The sequence below is a fragment of the Boleophthalmus pectinirostris genome, unplaced genomic scaffold (genome assembly GCF_026225935.1).
Source record: "Boleophthalmus pectinirostris isolate CB_2022bp ecotype Guang Dong unplaced genomic scaffold, ASM2622593v1 HiC_scaffold_16, whole genome shotgun sequence".
NCBI lineage: Eukaryota > Metazoa > Chordata > Actinopteri > Gobiiformes > Gobiidae > Boleophthalmus > Boleophthalmus pectinirostris.
Genome location: NW_026571095.1, coordinates 30,413,334 through 30,437,434, shown reverse-complemented (window position 1 = coordinate 30,437,434; position 24,101 = coordinate 30,413,334). Strand labels below are relative to the sequence as shown.

At 38.3% G+C, this 24,101-nt stretch overlaps 2 protein-coding genes and 1 long non-coding RNA gene across 5 annotated transcripts; all 3 read right to left on the bottom strand.

Moving 5' to 3' along the window:
• Window positions 1-57: 57 nt before the first annotated feature.
• LOC129408311 (uncharacterized) lies at window positions 58-3,061 on the bottom strand. Its single transcript, XR_008631876.1, has 4 exons — window positions 1,140-3,061; window positions 381-461; window positions 241-309; window positions 58-120 (listed from the first exon to the last, which is right to left on the bottom strand). It is a non-coding gene; the product is annotated as an uncharacterized LOC129408311 (long non-coding RNA).
• Window positions 3,062-3,867: 806 nt separating this feature from the next.
• On the bottom strand, window positions 3,868-10,829 carry LOC110173794 (CD209 antigen-like protein 2). Of its 3 annotated transcripts, XM_055151541.1 has the most exons (10): window positions 10,811-10,829; window positions 8,492-8,618; window positions 7,755-7,835; window positions 7,612-7,680; window positions 7,417-7,479; window positions 7,283-7,345; window positions 6,850-6,918; window positions 5,920-6,062; window positions 5,303-5,406; window positions 3,868-5,229 (listed from the first exon to the last, which is right to left on the bottom strand). In XM_055151541.1, the coding sequence occupies exons 2-10, from the start codon at window positions 8,571-8,573 to the stop codon at window positions 5,085-5,087; spliced, it is 819 nt and encodes a 272-aa protein (XP_055007516.1). In that variant the 5' UTR covers window positions 8,574-8,618; window positions 10,811-10,829; the 3' UTR covers window positions 3,868-5,084. The 3 variants fall into 3 exon arrangements, with proteins under 3 accessions (XP_055007516.1, XP_055007515.1, XP_055007517.1); XM_055151540.1 differs by lacking the exon at window positions 10,811-10,829 and having other exon boundaries at window positions 8,492-8,840; XM_055151542.1 differs by lacking the exons at window positions 7,283-7,345; window positions 7,417-7,479; window positions 10,811-10,829 and having other exon boundaries at window positions 8,492-8,863.
• Window positions 10,830-13,165: 2,336 nt separating this feature from the next.
• On the bottom strand, window positions 13,166-22,964 carry LOC110155705 (CD209 antigen-like protein D). The gene is made up of 9 exons (XM_055151547.1): window positions 22,932-22,964; window positions 21,435-21,542; window positions 20,786-20,912; window positions 20,062-20,142; window positions 19,919-19,987; window positions 16,378-16,446; window positions 14,105-14,247; window positions 13,467-13,570; window positions 13,166-13,393 (listed from the first exon to the last, which is right to left on the bottom strand). The coding sequence occupies exons 3-9, from the start codon at window positions 20,865-20,867 to the stop codon at window positions 13,249-13,251; spliced, it is 693 nt and encodes a 230-aa protein (XP_055007522.1). The 5' UTR covers window positions 20,868-20,912; window positions 21,435-21,542; window positions 22,932-22,964; the 3' UTR covers window positions 13,166-13,248.
• Window positions 22,965-24,101: the final 1,137 nt, after the last annotated feature.

Genomic DNA, 24,101 nt, shown 5'->3' with positions numbered 1-24,101 from the left:
GACATTTGTAACAGAACATTTGAGCAGCATGTGTCTCAAGTTCCTCATTTTACTCACAAGAATGGCTTTTCTGCAGCTCATCAGTTTGCTTCGACAGGTCTTGACGACTAGTTTGAAGAACTGTAATGGTTAGTGAAAAGAAAAAGCATAGGCGTGAAGAAATAATTTTGTTTGTGTCTCATTACATGTATTCTTGTTTTGCTAATAAAAAAATTTAGAGTAAAAGTTAAAGAGATTTACATTTCTCAAGTGTGTCCCTCTCAGCAGTTACATTGTCACATGGGCTCATGTCGATGTCTGGAGGAAGGTCTACAAATCCAAAAGTGATTTATTTCTTTGTGGCTGTGATTATTAATATTGTTTTACATTATGTGACTCACAGAGACGTAAATAAACATTGAGAGAAGCTTGTATGATGCACAGAAGACCAAAGCTGATGCAGACCAGGAGAATCCATTTCCCTACAAACATAATGTTAAAGATCAGAGAGGAAAGAACATTTTAAATTCCTATATTATACAAATTGACTTTGTGAGCTTTAAGCCATGTTGTTTCCTCATTATAAACATACTTAAAGTTGTGTTTTGTTTCATTCACACACAGGACAGCACCTTTGGGAACAGGCTGCTGTCCCACACACATCCCTTTAACTGATAAAAGCAAAAAGGATGAACTGCTATGTTGTTATGTTTGTTTCATTGTTGCTACTGCCGAAATTTTAATTTCCTCAATAAAGTCTCTATCTGTGTTTGAGTGAACCTGAATTATTAATTTACATCTCCAAAGCTCCAAATGCTCTGTTCCACCTGGTGATGTCGTGGGAGTTTTCATCTTAACAGCTTTTACCTTTAGTTCATTAGAGACTGACAATTCCAGGTCTGAAATCATCCAGTTTTACTCAAGTGAAGGTGTATGGAGATTAAAAAACACAGTGGGGCTCTACCTGGATTACCACATGACATCACAAGGTGGAACAGAGTGTTTTCAATTTGAGAGAACTCAGCTTAAATATGCAGCATTTGTGTGTGTTAAATATGTGTGAATGCAACAGAACACAACCGTGTGTTTTTTTGATGAGGATACAACATTATAACAGATCAGAAAATAGAGTAATATGGGCCTTTTAAATAAAGTCTTACCTGGTTCGGTGGCAGTCTGTGAATCAGAGACACTTCCAGAGTTTCTCCTGTTCCTTTTGACATGAACCCTGTGCTCCTCCATCTTCTCTCTGCAGACTCAGGTCTGATATAAATGTGAGCTGGAGCTCTACAGCACAGATCTTTGATGCATTACTTGTGAGAAACATATTACATATGTGTTTCTCATGTGGTTTTTTCTGGTTCCTCATTTCTCGTTTCTAAGTAGATAGTGGCATTCAGCAGTACATTACATCACTCTGAGAGGTGCATGCTACAACAGACCTAACAAGAATCATTTTCAGTATCTCCTTAGACAAATGAAAGTTCAGTTATCATTATTGTTTTTCAAAAGGGCCAATGACTTTTTATTTTTACTTTATCATTTGAATGAACAGGTCTTGTGACTAATGTTTTGCACCTGTTATCTTGCATTTTAAAATGTTTAAAATGTATGTATGCTTTAAATAAATAAATTAATTAATAAGATTATAGAAATAAATATACAAAAGCATGATACAAAACAATACACAACAATTTCACAAACCTGATGTGATGGAAGTAGTTCCATTATAAAAGGGGGAGTGACTTGATTTGAATAGCAAGTGGAGGAGGGACTTAGAGCAACAAACACAAAACAACATTTCAAATTTCAGGTCTGCCTTTGATTCATGTGGCTTTCATTATCACTGGAACATTGACAAATTCCATCAGTTTTTATCTAACAGAAACTCTTTCAAGGTTCAAACTGTTGAATAAAGTTTCAGCAGTTGCTGTCCCTACAGGGACACTACAGTGTCCGTGCGTCAGCAGTGTACACTGTTGTTGATCAGGTGCTTTAATCCTGCTGTTCAATCTGTGCTGGAAAGCACTCTGCCATTTCCATTTGCGGGGTTCTCTTGTGTAACAAAAACTGCTTCTCAAAAGTGAGTGTGAAAGGAGGAAGGAGAAGAGGAAGAGGAAGGGGGTATTTAAGTCTGTCTAACTCGCCCTAGATTTCACAATGACTTTTATTAGACAGCAAAGTGAAACAAAGTGGAACAGTTAATGGTGCTTTCACTTCTTACTTCTGAGTTAAAGAAAAATAGTTTATTGTTATCTACAGAGAGCAAAAAATGTTCTGCTTTTACAATATACCTTTTAGGTAGAAACAATACACACACACACACACACACACACACACACACACACTGGTCAGATGAACAAACTGCATTTCAATGCACTGTACTGTTTTTGTGTTTTTTTTGAGACAGGGACAGCACATAATTCTTACATTAACCTTAACAGGAGAGATGCATTGTACCAGGTTGTAGCACCAGTGCTAATTTCCACCTGTAGTCCCTGGGCAGTTTCAGTGATTGATTGTATTTAACTGACCTTGGCTATCAGCTATTCTTGGGTTGATGGGGGAAACCGGAGCGCCCGGAGGAAACCCATCCAGACACAGGGAGAAACACGTAAACTCTACACAGAAAGGCCCAGGGTGTTTGAGTAATCCTTTAATAATAATAATCTGTCTACATCAGCAAAGCTCAAAATGCTCTGTTCCACCTTGTGATGTCATGTAGTGATACCTTTTACTTTTTGTTCAGTTGTGATGTGCAATTTCAGGGCTGAAGGTATCCAAATGATTCTAGTCAAGCTGTATGGAGTTTAAAAACACAGTGGAGCATGTTTGGTATTACCACATGACATCACAAGGTGAAACAGAGTTTTCTGTTTGAGAGAAGACCTCAGTCTAAATGTAAAGGATTTGTGTTAAACATTATGTGTGAATGAAATAAAACACAATTTGTATGAATGTATGTATGTATGTATGTATGTATGTATGTATGTATGTATGTATGTATGTATGTATGTATGTATGTATGTATGTATGTATGTATGTATGTATGTATGTATGTATGTATGTATGTATGTATGTATGTATGTATGTGTATGTATGTATGTATGTTGTGTATGTATGTATGTATGTATGTATGTATGTATGTATGTATGTATGTATGTGTATGTATGTATGTATGTATGTATGTATGTATGTATGTATGTATGTATGTATGTATGTATGTATGTATGTATGTATGTATGTATGTATGTATGTATGTATGTATGTATGTATGTATGTATGTATGTATGTATGTATGTATGTATGTATGTATGTATGTATGTATGTATGTATGTATGTATGTATGTATGTATGTATGTATGTATGTATGTATGTATGTATGTATGTATGTATGTATGTATGTATGTATGTATGTATGTATGTATGTATGTATGTTTGTATGTATGTATGTATGTATGTATGTATGTATGTATGTATGTATGTATGTATGTATGTATGTATGTATGTATGTATGTATGTATGTATGTATGTATGTATGTATGTATGTATGTATGTATGTATGGTTGTATGTATGTATGTATGTATGTTGTATGTATGTATGTATGTATGTATGTATGTATGTATGTATGTATGTATGTATGTATGTATGTATGTATGTATGTATGTATGTATGTATGTATGTATGTATGTATGTATGTATGTATGTATGTATGTATGTATGTATGTATGTATGTATGTATGTATGTATGTATGTATGTATGTATGTATGTATGTATGTATGTATGTATGTATGTATGTATGTATTTATGTATGTATGTATGTATGTATGTATGTATGTATGTATGTATGTATGTATGTTGTATGTATGCGAGGAAACAACATTGATCACTTTATCACTTTTATGGATCACTTTGAGGACGACATTTGTTCAATAGCTGTTTAACTTGAAATAACTTTTGTTTGTTGTTACAGTTTTTTCAATTATTTCAGTTCCTATAAAATCAACATTTTATAAAGAGAGACAAAGACATTGATTTTGATAAATCTTTGCAGTCTTTAAGGTCCTGCATAAATATACACTGAAAACCAAAACAACCTTTCTGCGTTGAATTGACAAAATTTTCTCGCGTCATTGTCACAAATATGTTTTGTTTTGAACAAAATGTTGTCTAAATACACAAGAACATAAAGAGCTGTCACAGTGAAAGAGACACAAGTGTCTGAGACTTGTGTTCATATTAACCCACTCTACACATGATCCTGATTTTTTTTTTTTTTTCGCTACTTTGTCCATCAAAAAAAAAATCCTATTCATAACATAGAGCCTGACTACAGATTCACTCCTGTAACCGTGAGCATCAGGAGCCTCATTTTAGCAGCTCTAAAACATTATGGGTGATGTCACACTCGCTTAGTCCACTTCTTTTATACAGTCTATGGCCACACCACGCCTTCAGTCTGCTCTGCTTCACCTGATATTTAGCCACGCCACACACCAAGCCTGTATTGTGCCTGGTACCCACAGGCATGGGCAGGTAGTGATTACACACGGGTGGGTCAGGTAAATCAAATGAATGATGAAAAAAGTGAAAAGAAAAGATAAGTGCAGTTTTCCCGGTCTTTTCCTGGAACAATGGCAGACCAAGTTGAGAGAGTGACTTTAGTGTATTTATTACATATAACTGATCAGCGGAGGTGATCAGCTCACCGCCTGTGCTCCTGGTTTAGTCCGGGACTATTGGGCTGTCGGACTAATGGGCTGACCCTGATTTATCACGGGCACAGTCGAGTAACATGTGAAATGTTAACGGGTCCAGGCAGGTACAGATTTAACTTTGATATAATCACGGGTTAACAAGCGAGTGTGGTGCTGGACTGTGCAGTTTACTTTTCTAGAGTTTTTCTAATAAAATAAATTTGTCTCTGTTTCATTTTAACCACCAACCACAATATAAATCTTACGCATATTTTTTTCATGTGATATTTTTACTTTTTGAGGGGGGCTCCAGTACAACTACTACTACCACTGTGATGAAACACACACACACACACACACAATGTGGATAAGTCATATTATGTATGAGTAAATATTGAAATAAACCTTAAAATGTCAGTCTCTTTTGGCAGATACACAGAAGCTTTTCAGTACAGGATTCATCATTCCAGGTGTTCCCGGTGCCTCTGAAGTTGGTTTCAACACAGAACTCATGATTGTCTTTGTTATTTGGCTCTCCACTGTACCAAAATCTGAAAGTCATTAAATAAGAGTTTAAAATCACTTCTGAAACTCAGTGTTGGTTTAAAATGCTGCTGTGTGAACCTTGTGTTGAGCTGAGAGCCGTCCACCCATCTCCACTTTCTACGTTCAGACTGGGTTGCAGTCAGTCCAATCCATCGGCGCCCGCTGAATGTACTCGCAAATGTCTGTAGAAACAGTAAAAGCCACATTCAGGGATCTGAAGGCGTCAGCTGTGAGAAACAAGCATTTAACCTAAATAAAACAAGCCTCGTTTCTCTGGGACTCGCACACCAAACTGGAGAGTGAGTTTTGATACGACAGGCTCTGTGCACAACAGCACCAGTTAGCTCCGGTCTCTGGGGACTCTATGGTTTTGCAGAGCATAAATAGTGACAGGTCACACAGTGGACCGCGAGCTGTGGGTGGATGACAATGACATGTGAATACTTCACCAGGAGACACTCATGTTAAGAAAGGTAAATCTTTGTGTCTTAATGCAAATTTTTGAGACTAGTACATATCAACAAACTGAAATAAGCTACTCAAAAAAATATCCAGGTCGTCTTTGCTACATATTTCATTACATTTGACATTTGAATAGAAGTTATCATTTGCATCAAGCTTAATCTTCTCACAATAAACACACATTTTATGTTGTGACATCCTTTGTGGAAACAGTGTGGTGTTTAGCTCCAGACCTGCTCCTGGACACTTGTGATGATGATGAGATCTGCTCCTCTCTGCTGACAGTACTGCCGGCTCTGCTCCCAGCTCTGTGCTGTGGTGGAGCCCAGGTACACACTGCCTTGGAAATACACCCAACCTTCAGATGCGTAATTATCTGAAAATAGAAATGATACAGACACTGAAATGAGACTAAACTGGGAGCCTAAAGTCCACCACACACTTCAGGATCTTTGAGTGATTTTTAAACGTGAAAATAAAAGTGAAGACCAGACATGAGGAGAAAAGATTTAAAATCTTACTATTTATCTCTTTATTATTTCTCAAATGTAGTTCAGAAAATGTTTTCCACAAATAGAAAGCTGTGGATTTATGGATTTATGTAAACATGACACGTGTGAGGAACTGCGCTCACCTGTATCACCTCTTGTATATTGCTGAGATATTTTTACTACTTATTTGTATTTGATTTTATTGTTACTTGCACATATAGATTTATATAATTATGTCTTATTTGACACAAGTCTCTTGCTATTTTTGCTACTTATTTAGTATTTATTATTAGCATTTACTTTTTTTTTCTCTTTGTCATTACAATATTGTGATTTGTGAGCTTCTGTGCCCAAGTAATTTCCCTTGTGGATCATTAAAATTTATCTAAGTCAAAGATTGTGATGACGATATGACGGAGGTGCTCAGTCGCACTGACTCCACACACGAGGAGCACAGGGGCCCATGCCTCCCTGAAGTCTGAGAGAAGCAAATAATCCTGTAGTGTTCATCCGTCTGAAGGATTTGTGCAGGACTAAAATAAGACCAAACCAAATTTAAACTGGGTCTCCAACTGGGCCCAAACCAGAATCAACCCAGACTTACTAACTTCATTATATTCTATCTGTTTTTATGGCAGCCTCTTAGATTCACTAGAGCAGACTTCTACTCACCTATGTCCTGCAGTCTTCGCTTCAGTTTTTCTCTTTCTTCAGCTAGCTCTTGGGTCCTGGTTTCAAGCACTGCAAAATTAAAAAAAATTAAGTAAATGCATTAAATCCAGTGTCTCAGACAAGGGTATGTATCATGTTCTCTTTTAACCGTGTTTGTAAACTAATGTGGCCTATTGTAAAAAGAGGCTGTCCTCTTTTTGAAACTGGCCTCCCATTTTTGTCCTTCACTTTCTCCAGGGTAATTTGGAGCTTGGTTTTTGTCCATCTTTGCAGAGAGCTCCTTGTGAAAAACACGTCCGACTGTGATAAATGAATTTCTCTCTTTTTTTTTTTTTTTTTTTTTTTTGATGTGAAGCTTGTGCAGTGGGTTCGCTGTGTTCATGGCTGAATAGACATTCACTCACATTCACATCAACAGTGGCAGTTTACTTACAGGACTGATGTTTCTCCAGTTCATTTCTTGAGCTGGACAGAGATTGCTGACACTCTTTGAAGGCTGAAAAAGGGCACAGTGTTTGTAACAGAACATTTGAACAGCATGTGTCTCAAGTTCCTCATTTTACTCACATGAATGTCTTTTCTGCAGCTTATCTTTTTGCTTCGACAGGTCTTGGCGAGTAGTTTGAAGAACTAACAATAAGTGAAAAGAAAAGGTATAGGTGTAATTAAATAATTGAGTTTGTTTTCATTACATATATTCTTGTTTTGCTAATTAAATGTTTGAGAGTAAAGGTTAAAGAGATGATGTATAATTCCATTTACGTTTCTCAAGTGTGTCCCTCTCAGCAGTTACATTGTCACATGGGCTCATGTCGATGTCTGGAGGAAGGTCTACAAATCCAAAAGTGATTTATTGTCTTGTGACTGTGATTATTAATATTGTTTTACTTCATTATGTGACTCACAGAGACGTAAATAAACATTGAGAGAAGCTTGTATGATGCACAGAAGACCAAAGCTGATGCAGACCAGGAGAATCCATTTCCCTAAAAACAAAATGTTAATGATCAGAGAGGAAAGAACATTTTAAATTCCTATATTATACAAATTGATTTTTGTGAGCTTTAAGCCATGTTGTTTCCTCATTATAAACATACTTAAAGTTGTATTTTGTTTCATTCACACACAGGACAGCACCTTTGGGAACAGGCTGCTGTCCCACACACATCCCTTTAACTCATAAAAGCAAAAGGATGAACTGCTATGTTGTTATGTTTGTTTCATTGTTGCTACTGCCGAAAATTTTATTTCCTCAATAAAGTCTCTATCTATGTGTTTGAGTGAACCTGAATCATTAGTTTACATCTCCAAAGCTCCAAATGCTCTGTTCCACCTGGTGATGTCGTGGGAGTTTTCATCTTAACAGCTCCTTTTACCTTTAGTTCAGTAGAGATTGACAATTCCAGGTCTGAAATCATCCAGATTTACTCTAGTGAAGGTGTATGGAGATTAAAAACACATGACATCACAAGGTGGAACAGAGTGTTTTTGATTTGAGAGAAGAACTCAGCTTAAATATGCAGCATTTGTGTGTTAAATATGTGTGAATGAAACAAAACACAACTGTGTGTTTTTGATGAGGATACAACATTATAACAGATCAGAAAATAGAGTAATATGGGCCTTTTAAATAAAGTCTTACCTGGTTTGGTGGCAGTCTGTGAATCAGAGACACTTCCAGAGTTTCTCCTGTTCCTTCTGGCATGAACCCTGTGCTCCTCCATCTTCTCTCTGCAGACTCAGGTCTGATGTAAATGTGAGCTGGAGCTCTGCAACATAGATCTTTTGTGCATTACTTATAGGACAATGAAGTACGTGTTTTTCTTGTGGTTTTTCTGGTTCCTCATTTTTTAAAGTGAACAGTGACATTCAGCAGTACATTACATCAGTCAGAGAGGTGCATGCTACAACAGAACTAACAAGAATTACTTTCACTGCAGTATCTCCTTACACAAATTAAAGTTCAATTATCATGATTTATTTTCAAAACAATTTTCCTTTACACTCGTGAAAAGTTTCTGAAGAATTAGAAAGAATTACATTTTTGCTTTAGAAAGGAAATCCTCTTTTATGTTTATGTTTATTTATTTCGGACAGTAATACATAGAACATAAATTAAAAAACAAAAACAAAAAACTAAATAATAAAAAAAAAGACAAAAACGTAAATACATAGATATAACACAAAAAGTAACTATTTCTATTCTATAATAACAGGCAAAATAAATGTTATGCAGAATTTTAATGTGTCTCTTCAGATATTAAAAGACGTAACTTCCTCTTCAACAACTTGTAGTTGTATTTATAGAAAGAGGATGTGTAGAGTGTACTCAATTTAATCAACAAAACATAACCTAGGGTTGTGGTCAGGGCTGGACTGGGACAAAAAAACAGCCCTGGCACTTTTGTCTTAGACCGGCCCCTCATCAGCTGAGCACAACTGACTAATTTATGTATGTGTTCCTGGGGAATGCTAGCCTTGTTCACCTGGTGGCATTAGGATTTGTTCGCTCGACAGTAGGCAGGTACTTTTTTAATCTCTGCTATTTGGTCGTGACATATGTAATGCGCCGCTAATGGGGCAAACTACTATATTAAGTTTTTCCCAAATCCCGTAGGAAGAAGGGCCCCTTGATAAAATTCACCCCTCTCAATAATCTCTGGCTGCTCCTCTCTCTGTCCACTGCTGCTGTCTTCACTTTCAACACCCTGCACTGAGGAAATGGAGGCTACAGCAGCCCCTCCAGCCAATATGTCTGTTATTTTCACACACTTCGTAGCGTCTATAGCGAGATTCTTAAATCATTTAGACCACAACTTCTCTTTCCCCTTCTTCTGCTTAGCTTTCTTCATGTTTCAAGCCAGTCCAATCCAGTCTAGATAGACCAATGGGCCACCCCCTCTAAATTGTGGGCCAGTCTCTAAGTAAAAATGAAAAAAGAAAAAAAAAAAAAAACACACACAATGGCCCCTGAAGACTGTTGGTCCACTGGGAAAATGCCCAGTATGCCCGATTACCAGTCCAGGCCTGGTTGTGGTTATACTACTTAAATTTAATTAATAATTGTATTGTGAATGTTAAAAGTATGTCAATATTTTGTTTACAATTTCATAAACTTGACCTTTCTGTGTCCCCAGATACAAGATAAACATTTTCACCATTACATTATATTTCACCAAACACAAGATGGTGAAAGATCATAGTGCGGGGCGTTTATAGTGTCTCAAAGCCAAAGTGCGTAATAATAAATCCACATCCAGTCACAGCCTGCAGTGTCCGCGTCAAATTTAAGCCAAACATAATATGAACCAAAACTCCGCAAAAACCCTGCTCTTCATTAGTAAATATATCCAGCGTGGAGCGCGTGTGCGTAAAGATGTATCCAAACGAATCTGCGTAAAGTTCTCAATACTTCTCCTCCGTCCTCCTCCGCGTAGTAAAAGCGTAAAGTTATTCATCAAAATAAGAGCACATGCTCCATGCGCTGCCTTTTATATAAAGTGCCGAAAACGAGAAACAAAAGCGAAACTTAAGCGCAGGTCAGTCTTCGTGACAATCAGTTGTGCGTTTATTTGCGTGCGCATTTGGAGTTATACCTGAACCGTGTATAGTAGCCTACTCTGTTTTAAAATATGAATTAACATAGATATAAAGTTATTCAATGACTGAAAAGTATTTTCTTAATAATATTGGCCATTAATTTGCATAAAAACATAAATTGTAACTATACCCTTTGCGCACTTATGAAGAAAACTACTACATATCTCGGTCCTCTACTGTGGAGTTAGTTTGGACTGCTTAAATGTAGTGTCATTATCTGAACACACAATATCTGGAATGCCATGCCTAGCAAAAATAGATTTACAATGGTCAATAACAGTTTCGGAAGTGGTACGTGACAGTTTTGCTACTTCAAAGAACCTTGAAAAGTAGTCTACAATAAGCAAATATTGGTTCTTACCAAACTGGAACAGATCTGCACCTACTGCACACCATGGTCTGGAAGGAAGGTCTGTCTGTAACATTGTCTCTTTGTTGTGTACTCTCTCACGCGCACTTGTGACACAATTTTCAATGAGTTTTGTCAGTTCTTTGCTAAGACCTGGCCATCACACAGATTGTTTAGCTCGTTCTCTGCACTTTGTTATGCCTAAGTGGCCCTCGTGAAGTTTGTTCAGTATGTCTGATAAACGTGTGTCTCTGAGTCCGACCCCAAGACTGTCTCTGACCATCTCGTCATGTAGTAAGCCGTATCCACAGTGCTCAGCTAAACAATGCAGCGCGGTGATAAAGCTGTCAGCCGACTCGTCCATCTCTTGCTGCCACTGATTAAACTTAGCTCTTTCAAAAATTATGTTTCTGCGAGCTACAAAGTGAGCCTCAAGCTTTTGTTTGACTGTCTCGTACTCACTTGCTTGTTATGGACTGAGATGTAGGGAGACTAAAATATCCTCGGCTTCTTCCCCCATACTGTAAATCAGTGCTTTTACTTGATTTTCATCGGCTTGTGTTTCTAGACCTGACGCAATCCGGAATCTTTCAAAGCGTTTTATTCACTTGGTCCAATCTTCTGCCTTGAATGAAAACTTTTCCGGCGGCTTTACTTCATACTGTGCCATCTTCAATAGTTATTACAGGGCGGTAGATTATTTTATTTATTTATTATTATTATTATTTATTTTTTTTTACTTTTCGGATCTTCTCCGTCTGCAAGTCCCGCTCGTATTTTCGACTCTTCTCCACAAAGAGTAAATCATCAGCAGCACTTCTGACACCATGTTCTGGTCTAGATTTATGGGTTCATAATAGAGACAAGACAGAGCCGTGTTCCAGTCGAGACAGAACCATATTATTTTATTGTCCTCCCCCCAGGAACATATAACACACAAAATAGGTTCCTACCCACATATCACTACAGTGGTTCTTCTACTTAAATTAAATTTAATTAAATATTGTATTGTGAATGTTAAAAGTATGTCAATATTTTGTTTACAATTTCATAAACTTGACCTTTCTGTGTCCCCAGATACGAGCTAAACATTTTCACCATTACATTATATTTCACCAAACACAAGATGGTGAAATATCCTAGTGTTAGTAATATGCTAAAGCTACACAAGTGGAGATGAGAGTTTAAAGTCAAGAGGGTCTAAAGTCAAATCCACAGTGGCGTGCGGTCACGGCAATCAAGGCAAACAGTGGTTGGCCAATAAAATCTAAAGTCATCATGTGTCAAAAGTATAATTAAATTGTTAATTGAATTGAATTATATCCAAATAGTCCTGTTTTCCCTTCACTTTTGTCTGTTTGAAACATGGTAGACGTTAGAAATACAGGATGTCATTTAATCAAACAGGGAGCTAGTTTCAAGGTTAGTTCATGTGAAACAGAGGAACCACACAGAGCAGTGAAGCAGTGAAGGAGCAACAGTGTCAGTGGAATAACAGCACTATTAAACGCATGTGGAAGAACATGTGTCTGATCTGGACCGACTCCGCTTCAGGGACAGTTCTTCAACAAAGACGTAGTTTTGCATCAGTGAGAGGTGAGTTATAAAACGCTGTTTTAACGTGACGGAACGTTTGTTATTATTTAGTCTGTATTATAAGTGCATCTGTGTGATGAGTGCACTGTTGTTGTATCTCTTCATGAATGTACATTTTGTGTGATGCATTACATGCGTAGAGCTTTCATATGTCATTCATATGGTTTCTAGTAATAATAATAATTACATAGACAACAATAGTACTGAAGGCTCAGCTGGATAAATAAGGTGTACGAGCTGTGCAAATCTGTATAGACAAATATACAAATATTAATACACTTTGTAGGTCTAGGTTTCTAATTTAGTTTACTGATTTAGTAGATATATGTGTTTAATATGTCAGTAAAATAAATACTCATACTATAAAAAGTAGTCTTATTAAATTGTTAAAGGTTAAATATATATATTCACCATATATATTCACCCCAAGTCTGCTTGCCTTCCCATAAAAGTCACTGCGCTCTATTGCAAATGTGACACAGTGTGACACTGTGGTTCCTGCAGACAGACTTGAGTTCATGTGGGGATCTGTTCTCCAGGGTCTTTGTCCAAACACATCATGTCCATTTAACACTATTATGGACTGTTGGCGTAACACTATTGTATCACATAGAACCAAACCAAACATTTATTTTTTTTACTTTTATTTATTTTACATTTCTATACTGTCTGTAATAAAACAAACATTTTGTCTCTATTTCATTTTGACCACTGTATTTTTTTTTTTTTTTCATGTGATACTTTTGCTTTTTTTTGACTCCAGTACTACTACTACTACTACTACCACTGTGATGAAACACAGACACACAATGTGGATAAGTCATTTGATGTATAAGTAAATATTGATATGAGCCTTAAAATGTCGGCCTCTTTTGGCAGATACACAGACGCTTTTCCGAACAACTCAGGTCATTCCAGGTGTTCCCGATGCCTCTGAAGTTGGTTTCAACACAGAACTCAACATTGTGTTTGTTATTTGGCTCTCCACTGGCCCAAAATCTGAAAGTTATGAAATAAGTGTTTAAAATCACTTCTGAAACTCAATGTTGGTTTAAAATGTTGCTGTGTGAACCTTGTGTTGAGCTGAGATCCGTCCACCCATCTCCACTGTCTAGGTTTGGACTGGGTTGCAGTCAGTCCAATCCATCGGTGCCCACGAAATGTACTTACAAATGTCTGTAGAAACAGATAAAGCCACATTCAGGGATCTGAAGTCGTGAGCTGTGAGAAACAAGCATTTATCCTCAATAACACATGTCTCATTCCTCTGGGACTCACACACCAAACTGGAGAATGTGTTTTGATACAACAGACTCTGTGCACAACAGCACCCAGTTAGCTCCCGTTTTAGGATTGTGCCAATCAGTAAATACTGACAGATCACACAGTGGACCACGAGCTGTGGGTGGATGTCACTGACAACATGTGAATACCAGGGGACACTTCTGTTTAGAAAGATCGAATCTTAGTGTCTTAATGCTAATTTTAATATCTGTGACTAGTACATATCAAACACCACAAACAGTAATAAAATATCTATACAGAAAAATGATCAGGTCGTCTTTACCACATACAGTATTTCATGTTGTTGTTACGTTAAATTTGAATAGAAGTTAGCATTAGCATCAAGCTTAATCTTCTCACAATAAACACAAACATTTTATATTGTGACATCCTTTTGTGGGAACAGTGTGGTGTTTATCTCCAGACCTGCTCTTGGTCACTGCTGATGATGATGAGATCTGCTCCTCTCTCCTGACAGTATTTCCGGCTCTCCTGCCAACTCTGCTCTGTGGTGGAGCCCAGGTACAAACTGCCTTGGAAATACATCCAACCTTCAGATGTGTAGTTATCTGAAAATACAGATGATACAAGACACTAAAGATAGGGTGACCATATTTCCGTTTTTTTTTAGTGCAATTTTTTACAGCGTATGAATGCGTATTGTGTGTTACAGGCGGGTAGTAATTACACACGGGTGGGTCAGGACTAAACCAGGTCTAAACCAGGACTAATCTTGGACTTAAGAGAGAAAACGCCGAACAGTTTGTCCGCAAAGCGCGATCGGGCAACTGCTGCATTTAACTCCGTGAGGTGCGGAGCTGAGCCGGTCCTTTCTCTTGCAGTCACCTCCGAGCCCGTCCTGACAGTGCGGTCCTGTCCTGCGCGGTTGCATTGTTGTACTGCGTGGGTGCGGTGTTGTACTGGGGGTCTCCAAAAATGGATCCGTGCAGGACTCTGCGCTGTTGGGCTCCATTACGGAATAAATGAATCTTCAGTTTGTTACATAAAGAAGGAGGAAAATAACACAAGGACGACAGCAGCATCTCCCACTTGTCCCGACCGGGACGGAAAACGGAAATTTCTTGTACAAGTCATTGTTAATGCGCATTTGTGCTTCGGTATGTTTCAGACTGACCGACTGTTTGTGTCTCGCTCCTTCTGAGTCACAGACCGTTACGAGAGATGGTCAGTTTAATGCCCCCAGTGAACGGTACTGAAAACCCGGACATTTGCACCACTTAATAAAAAAAAAAAAACCTGGACGCCCCAGACAGGACGCAAAATACGGACATGTCCGGGGAAAAACGGACGTTTGGTCACCCTACTGAAGTGAGACTAAACTGGGAGTCTAAAACCCACCACACACTTCAAGATCTTTTCGTCTTAAATGATTTTTAAACATGAGACTAAGGGTGCACTCAAACTAGGACTTTAGAACCATGCCCAAGCACGGATCGCCCCTAAAGCGCTGTACGGTTGTCCAGTGTGAGCACAAGTGAACCAGTCCCAGGCACAGTACAGTTGGGACTTCAGCCTGGGTGGTGGAGGTGAGCAGAAGCAAGGCACGGTTGCTCATGTACGCTTACAGTACACACATGTCTATATGAGCCCTGTCAGATGTGCTGATATTACTCATACAAGGAAAACAGTGAATAATCCGCTCCAAAACACACAGTGAATCCACACTTACCGTAAGGGCTGTGACAGACAGACAGTTAACTGCCTCTCGTCTTCGGCTGTCATCACTGCTCCGCACTGTTTTCATATCCATAAACTTACAGAGGAGTGCATATCAAGCATGTATGTAAACAAACAGCGCCATGTGAGGACGTCATCGGCCGTGGCCCAGTTCGGTTGTTCATGTGTGAGTGCAGAACATAGAACCCTACACAGTCGTGCTTGAGCACGGCACGATTCTAAAGTCCTAATGTGAGTGCGCCCTAAAAGTGCAGACCAGACATGAGGAGAAGCTTATAAGACTTAAAATCTTACTATTTATCTCTAAATCTTATTATTTCTCAAAAAGTAGCTTAGAAAATGTTTTCCACAAACAAAAAGCTGTCTATAAACACACAGGAAGTATCACTATCTCTAATCTGCAGCATCTTCATCCACAGAGTGCATTTATGTAAACATTGCACACGTGAGGAAATACTCTCACCTCTATCACTGATAGTTTTTCCTTTGACCTCTTGTATATTGCGGAGATATTTTCACTACTTATTTCTATTTGATTTTATTGTTACTTGCACATATACATTTGTATAATTATGTCTTATTTGACACCAGCCTCTTGCTATTTTATTCATTATTAGCATTTACTATTTTTTCCTCTTTGTCATTGTAACATATTGACATTTGTGAGCTTCTGTGCCCAAGTAATTTCCCTTGTGGATCAATAAAGTTGATCTAAGTCTAAGTTTGTGGTGACGATATGACGGAGCCGCTCAGTCGCACTGACTCACACACGAGGAGCACAGGGGCCCATGCTTCCCTGAAGTCTGGGAGAAGCAAATGATCCTGTAGTGTGTGGTCCGGCTGAAGGACTAATGCAGGACTAAAACAAGACCAAAACAAATTTAAACTGGGTCTCCAACTGGGCCCAAACCAGAATCAACCCAGACTTACTTAACTTCACATTATATTCCATCTGTTTTTATGGGAGCCTCTTAGATTCACTAGAGCAGACTTCTACTCACCTATGACCTGCAGCTTTAGCTTCAGCTTGTCTCTTTCTTCAGTTATCTCATGGGTCCTGCTTTCAGTGACTGCAAAATATAATAATTTAATTAATTAAATCAATTAAATCCAATGTCTCTGTGACTATAATGAACCTTCCATAATGTATTGATAAAATTGTATATTCAGAGTACTCTTTGCTCTTCTCTCACTGCTTTTGCTTATAGATTTGAAGATTACAAGACAGCAGAAAATTTTTATAAAAAAACAAAAAAAACCTGTTGGCTAGTACAAGTCAGCGTAAGAGGCTTGTTTAACAGAACAAATCAACTCATCTGTTGTAATTTAAACTGAGTCGGGTATTTCTGGTCAAACTGTTGAACCAAAGCTCAGATTACAGTCAAACAAAACTCAGAAAGAGCAGTGCCTAGAGTTAGCATCACATCCCCAGGGAATGACATCTGACCTGTAAAGTAGCAATGAACTTTCTGCTGATCTATGTGAAACACAAACTGTGACCCACACAATCATGCATGCCATAATGTCTTGAGATGTGGGGACATAGGTTTATGAACAGAGGTGGGTATTCTTCAGTTACATTTACTCAAGTTACATTTACTTGAGTCATTAAAAAAAAAAAAACATTGTACAGCAGTGTACTTTTACTCCTGCTTGAGTAATAAATTGAACAACATAGCAGCTGTGGTTTCTCTTCTCACTGTGAGTCTGTAAGTGACAAAAGCTTTATGCTGAGTGTATGACCTGATTCTTCACCACTTCTTCACAAATTATTTAGTTTTTCTCAGTTTTTGTGTCTTTGAAATACTTGTTTTTCTGCATTATGTCATTAATGTTTTGTTCTTCCATTTACATTAACTTTAAATAATAAACTTGTACATATATATATAAACGGACATAGCTAATGTGCTAGTCGCCGCATTCCAAACTCTTCCGTCTCCTACTGATCCTGGCTCCCATTGATCTACATTAGAATATCGTAGACCCTCTTTGGTCTTAAATTGTTTGTATATGTATCGGGCCTTGTTGGCTTGTGGGACTCTTTAGGCAGCTGACGGGCACCGAAGGGCCAAGCGTGCTGCAGTCCATGCGGTCGTGGAGGCAAAAACTCTGAGCTGGGAGGAGTTCTTGGAGGCCATGGAGGAGGACTATCGGACGGCCTCAAAGAGATTCTGCCAAACCGTCCGGCGCCTCAGGAGGGGGAAGCAGTGGTTCACCAACACTGTTTACAGTGCGCGGGGAGAGCTGTTGACCTTGACTGGGGATGTTGTCGGGCAGTGGAAGTAATACTTTGCAGATCTCCTCAATAACACCGTCATGTCTTCCGAAGAGGAAGCCAAGGCTGGCGACTCGGAGGCGAACTCATCCATGACCCTGGCGGAAGTCACTGAGGTGGTTGGCAAGCTCCTTGGTGGCAAGGCTCCGGGGGTGGATGAGATCTGTCCTGAATACATTAAGTCTCTGGATGTTGCGGGGCTGTCTTGGCTGACACGTCTCTTCAACGTCACGTGGCGTTCGGGGACAGTACCTCTGGACTGGCAAACCAGGGTGGTGGTCCCTCTGTATAAGAAGGGGGACCGGAGGGTATGTTCCAACTACAGGGGAATCACACTTCTCAGCCTCACCGGTAAGGTCTATGCCAGGGTACTGGTGAGAAGAATCCGACTGATAGTTGAACCTCGGATCCAGGAGGAGCAGTGTGGTTTTCGTCCTGGCCGTGGAACACTGGACCAGCTCTACACTCTCCATCGGGTGCTTGAGGGTTCATGGGAGTTTGCCCAACCAGTCCACATGTGTTTTGTGGATCTGGAGAAGGCATTTGACCGTGTCCCTTGTGGTGTCCTGTGGGGGGTGCTCTGGGAGTATGGGGTTCAGGGCCCTTTGCTAAGGGCTGTCTGGTCCCTGTATGACCGGAGCAGGAGCTGTGTTCGCATTACCGGCAGTAAGATGTTCCCAGTGCATGTTGGACTTTGTCACGGCTGCACTTTGTCACCGGTTCTGTTCATTGTATTTATGGACAGAATTTCTAGGTGCAGTCAGGGGCCAGAGGGGGTCCGGTTTGGGGACCTCAGGATCTCATCTCTGCTGTTTGCAGATGATGTTGTCCTGTTGGCTTCATCAGGACCTGCAATGTGCACTGGGGTGGTTTGCAGCTGAGTGTGAAGCGACTGGGATCACTGTGTCGGACCATTGTGGTGAAGAGAGAGCTGAGCCAAAAGGCGAAGCTCTTGACAGTCGTCGTCGTCAGTCTACGTTCTTCCCCTCACCTCATGAACTTTGGGTAATGACTGAAAGGATCCTGATCCTGGATACAAGTGGTCAAAATGAGTTTCCTCCTTGGCTGGGCACTCTCTTAGAGATAGGGTGAGGAGCTCGGTCACACGGGAGGAGCTCGGAGTAGAGCCGCTGCTCCTCCATGTCGAGAGGAGCCAGTTGAGGTGGCTCTGACATTTGTTCCGGATGCCTCCTGGGCGCCTACCTCAGGAGGCGTTCCGGGCATGTCCCACCTGAGGGAGACCTCAGAGAAGACCCAGGACACACTGCAGGGACTATGTCTCTCGGCTGTCCCCCCCGGGGGATCTGGAAGACATGTCTGGAGTGAAGGAAGTCTGGGAGTCCCTGCTTAGACTGCTGCCCCCACAACCCGGCCCCGGATAAGCAGAAGAAAATGGATGGATGTTTGTATTAACCTACTCTACATGATCCTGTTGTTTTTAATTCACTGTTTTTTCTGTCAAAAAAAAAAAAATATATATATATATATATATATATATATATATATATATATATATATATATATATATATATATATATATATATATATATATATTCATAAATATAGAGCCTGGCTCCAAATTCGCTCCTGTAACCATTAGCATCACGAGCTTCACTGAAGTGAAGTCACACTCGCTTACTCCACTTTTTTATACGCTTTAAATTATAAATCAAATGTTACGTCCCAACAGTTAGTATCTAAGTGACTCTTACTTGAGTTGTAGTTTTACACATGTGGGTTTGTGCATCATCTCAGTTGTCTTCATTGGTTCATTAGTGTTGACAGTGACAGCTCAGTCGTCGCCAGGGTAATTTGGAGCTTGTTTTTTGTCCATCTTTGCACAGAGATTCTTGTGACAATCACAAATAGTTTTCATGGAGTAAAGTTTGATGTATTGAGGTCAGTGCTGCTTAGGCTACCCAAAGAGCACAAAATCACATCTGCCTGTGATAAATGAATCTTAGAACTTTTTTTTTTTTTTTTTTTTGATGTGAAGCTTGTGCAATGGGTTCGCTGAGTTCATTGCAGAGTCGGCTGAATAGACTGTGACCCAATCAAACCTGCCCACACATTACACACCACTGTGCCAGTTAACAGAACATTTGAGCAGCATGTGTCTCAAGTTCCTCATTTTACTCACAAGAATGGCTTTTCTGCAGCTCATCTTTTTGCTTTGATAGGTCTTGACGAGTAGTTCGAAGAACTTGTTTTGCTAATTAAGAGTTTTTAGAGTAAAAGCTAAAGAGATGATGTATAATTCCATTTACGTTTCTCAAGTGTGTCCCTCTCAGCAGTTACATTGTCACATGGGCTCATGTCGATGTCTGGAGGAAGGTCTACAAATCCAAAATTGATTTATTGTTTTGTGACTGTGATTATTAATATTGTTTGACTTCATTATGTGACTCACAAAGATGTAAATAAACATTGAGAGAAGCTTGTATGATGCACAGAAGACCAAAGCTGATGCAGACCAGGAGAATCCATTTCCCTACGAACAAAATGTTAAAAGATCAGAGAGGAAAGAACATTTTAATGGTCCTATATTACATAAATTTGAGCTTTAAGCCATGTTGTTTCCTCATTATAAACATACTTAAAATTGTGTTTTGTTTCATTCACACACAGGACAGCACCTTTGGGAACAGGCTGCTGTCCCACACACATCCCTTTAACTGATAAAAGCAAAAGGATGAACTGCTATGTTGTTATGTTTGTTTCATTGTTGCTACTGCTGAAATTTAAATTTCCTCAGTAAAGTCTCTATCTATGTTTGAGTGAACCTGAATCATTAGTTTACATCTCCAAAGCTCCAAATGCTCCGTTCCACCTGGTGATGTCGTGGGAGTTTTCATCTTAACAGCTCCTTTTACCTTTAGTTCAGTAGAGATTGACAATTCCAGGTCTGAAATCATCTAGATTTACTCTAGTGAAGGTGTATGGAGATTAAAAACACATGACATCACAAGGTGGACCAGATTTTGTTTGAGAGAAGAACTCATCTTAAATATGCAGCATTTGTGTGTTAAATATGTGTGAATGAAACAAAATTCAACTGTATGTTTTTGATGAGGATACAACATTATAACAGATCAGAAAATACAGTAATATGAGCCTTTTAAATAAAGTCTTACCTGGTTCGGTGGCAGTCTGTGAATCAGAGACACTTCCAGAGTTTCTCCTGTTCCTTCTGGCATGAACCCTGTGCTCCTCCATCTTCTCTCTGCAGACTCAGTTCTGATGTAAATGTGAGCTGGAGCTCTGCAGCACAGAGCTTTTGTGCATTACTTATAGGACAATGACGTGTTTTTTCTTGTGGTTTTTCTGGTTCCTCATTTTTTTTCAAAGTGGATAGTGGCATTTAGCAGTAAATTACATCACTCAGAGAGGTGCATGCTACAACAGACCTAACAAGAATCACTTTTAGTATCTCCTTAGACAAATTAAAGTTCAATTATCATGATTGATTTTCAAAACATGCAACAATTTTCCATTGCACTTGTGAGTAGCAAGAATTACATGCTTCTGCTTCTTTTTTCTTCTTTTATTTAAAACCATAACTTCCACTTCAGACAATAACTTCTTTATAGTCTTACTTTAAAAAATGAGATATGTAAAGTGTACTCTGCTTTATTCTTGTGCTCATTAGATTGAAATTCATATTTGAAATTATGATGTCAAAGCTTGTTTATGAATCTTGTTACATTTAATCTGTTGAACCTTAAGATGAAATAAAATGCTTATATATCATCAGGGGGATATGTTTTTTCACAGATACATTACATTTTGATATCACAGGGAAGGCCATTCCAGATGGATGTTGAATCTTTAAAGTTCAGTTCACCACAGTCTTCATTTATGACATTGTTTGTCTCCCCAGGAAACCAAAATCTGAAATTCAAAGAGCAAAATGTTATGTGCTATTTATTGTTAGGCTGATGTTGTTCATAACATCTGTGTGACCTTGTAGTGACCAGTGAGCCACCAGTCAGTGTATATTATTTAACTGTTGTGTGGGAGCATGAGTGATGTAGGCTTGTCTCTTCACAAATATTTGAACTTATTGCTATTTTTGGGGTATGAGTTTTCTGAGCTGGCATGTACCACCGTTACGTAATCAGAGTACAAATTATGAGTAACTGTATTCCGTTACAGTTACTGTTTCAATGAGTGGTAATTGGATTACAGTTACTTTGCTGAAATAAGTGGATTACAAGGCGGTATTTTCCTGTTTTCACATTTTGTGCTACATCCCATTTATTTATTTTTTATTTCGGTAATTCCACTCATTGCCGGAAACCCAAACAAAACGTGGCAATAAGAGCGATGTAAACGTCATGTTAAAGTTGGCGGTGTCAGTCACATAATGGAAGCAGCAGTGCACTGGTAAAAACACATTTGTGTCTTGGAAATTCTTCTTCCGATGTGAGATATATATATATATATATATATATATATATATATATATATATATATATATATATATATATATATATATATATATATATATATATATATATATATAAAACAAATATAAAATCGCCTACAACTTAAATGTGAAACAGGAGCTACTGGCACTGGTGAAAACAACCTGCATAGACTCACAAACACACACAAACACACACAAACACACACCATCATCATCGTCATCAACCTGAGAACCCGCGGATCACGTTTCCTTCGATTGTTACTGCGCGGACACCAGAACTAAAAACCGGGACTAAACCAGTACTAAACCAGGACTAATCTAGGACTAAAGCAGGACTAAAACCAGGTCTAAACAACATGACACCTAACAGTAGGTTGACATAATTTAAGGTGATCTCATATAAAAAATAATTTCTCTATCAATAATATTTTTTAATATGGTTAAGGAAAGGCTTATCTTGTTACTGTCTTTTAACGGACAAAACCTCTTATATTAAGATGTCGTGGTCTGTGTTTCTCTACAGCAAACAGTTGCTTATTCATGGAGACTTGGGCTCAGACAATTTGAAGACAACAAACATGAATTCTGAGGATATGGTTGCTACATTCATGTCGTTTAAAAAAAACATGACAATATCAAGTAATCCAAAGTAATCAGATTACGTTACTCATTTTAAGTAATTTAATGGATTACGTTACAAACTACATTTTGGGGTGTGTAATCTGCAATCTGTAGGGGAATACATTTTAAAAGTCACCTTCCCAACACTGCCAGTTAGTACCATTAGCGGTGCATTACATATGTCACGACCAAATAGCAGCGATTGGTTAAATTAAAAAAAAAGTACCCACCTACCGTCGAGCAAACGATTTCTAACACTGCAAGGTCAGACAGTTTCTACGAAGTGAAACCGGCTAATGACTAAGGCTAACATGTACTGCTATATGAAGTAACTTTTCTCTGATTCTAGTACAATTTTTGGCTACTCTACCTCAGTTTGTGGAAACATAGAGAATATTTTTATCAGATATGATGATGCAGTACACTGTCACATACACAGCATCATATTAACATTACTATTTCACCAAATCATAGTCAGCATAATCAAAGTGAAGATTCAGCAAAAACTCTTTGCTAGATTGACAGTTTTGGAGAATTACACATTTTTTCTGCCAGTTTAGACATGGAGAGCTGGTTTAAGAGCAAGAGGAAGGAGAAAAAGAAGGGAAGAAGTCTAGTTATAAATACTACTGTATATATATATATATATATATATATATATATATATATATATATATATATATATATATATATATATATAATATATATATATATATATATATATATATATATACATATAATATATATATATATATACACACACACATTTTACATTCTCTTTACATGCATACATTAGAAAGAAGCAATCATCACCCAAATGGAGGAGGCTGAAGCAACTTCTTATGAGCACCTACTCCCATACAGTTTCTTATTTACAGCAGTAAAACTTACAAGCTGGAACACTTTACAAAATAAGACACTCCTTTCTTATAAAATACATCAGTTTAGTTTTCAATGTTGTGACTGGTTATTCTCCAAACAGAGGCCCGTGTACACTACTTTCTGTCAATTTGTTTAGGTGCAGTGTTGGGAAGGTTACTTTTGAAATGCATTCCTCTACAAATTACATACCCCAAAATTTCGTTTGTAATGTAATCCATTAAATTACTTAAAGTGAGTAATGTAATCTGAATACTTTGGATTACTTGATATTGTCGTGCTTTTTAAAACTACATGAATGTAACAACCACATCCTGAAAATTCTTGTTTGTTCTCATCAAATTGTCTGTTGAGCCCAAGTCTCCATGAACAGACATTTGTTTGCTGTAGAGAAGCAAAGACTAGGAAATCTTAACATCAGATTATTTGTCTGCTAAAAGACAAAATCTTTCCTTAAGCATATTAATATTATTGATAGAAAAATAATTATTATATGAGATCACTGCTGCCTTAAATTATGT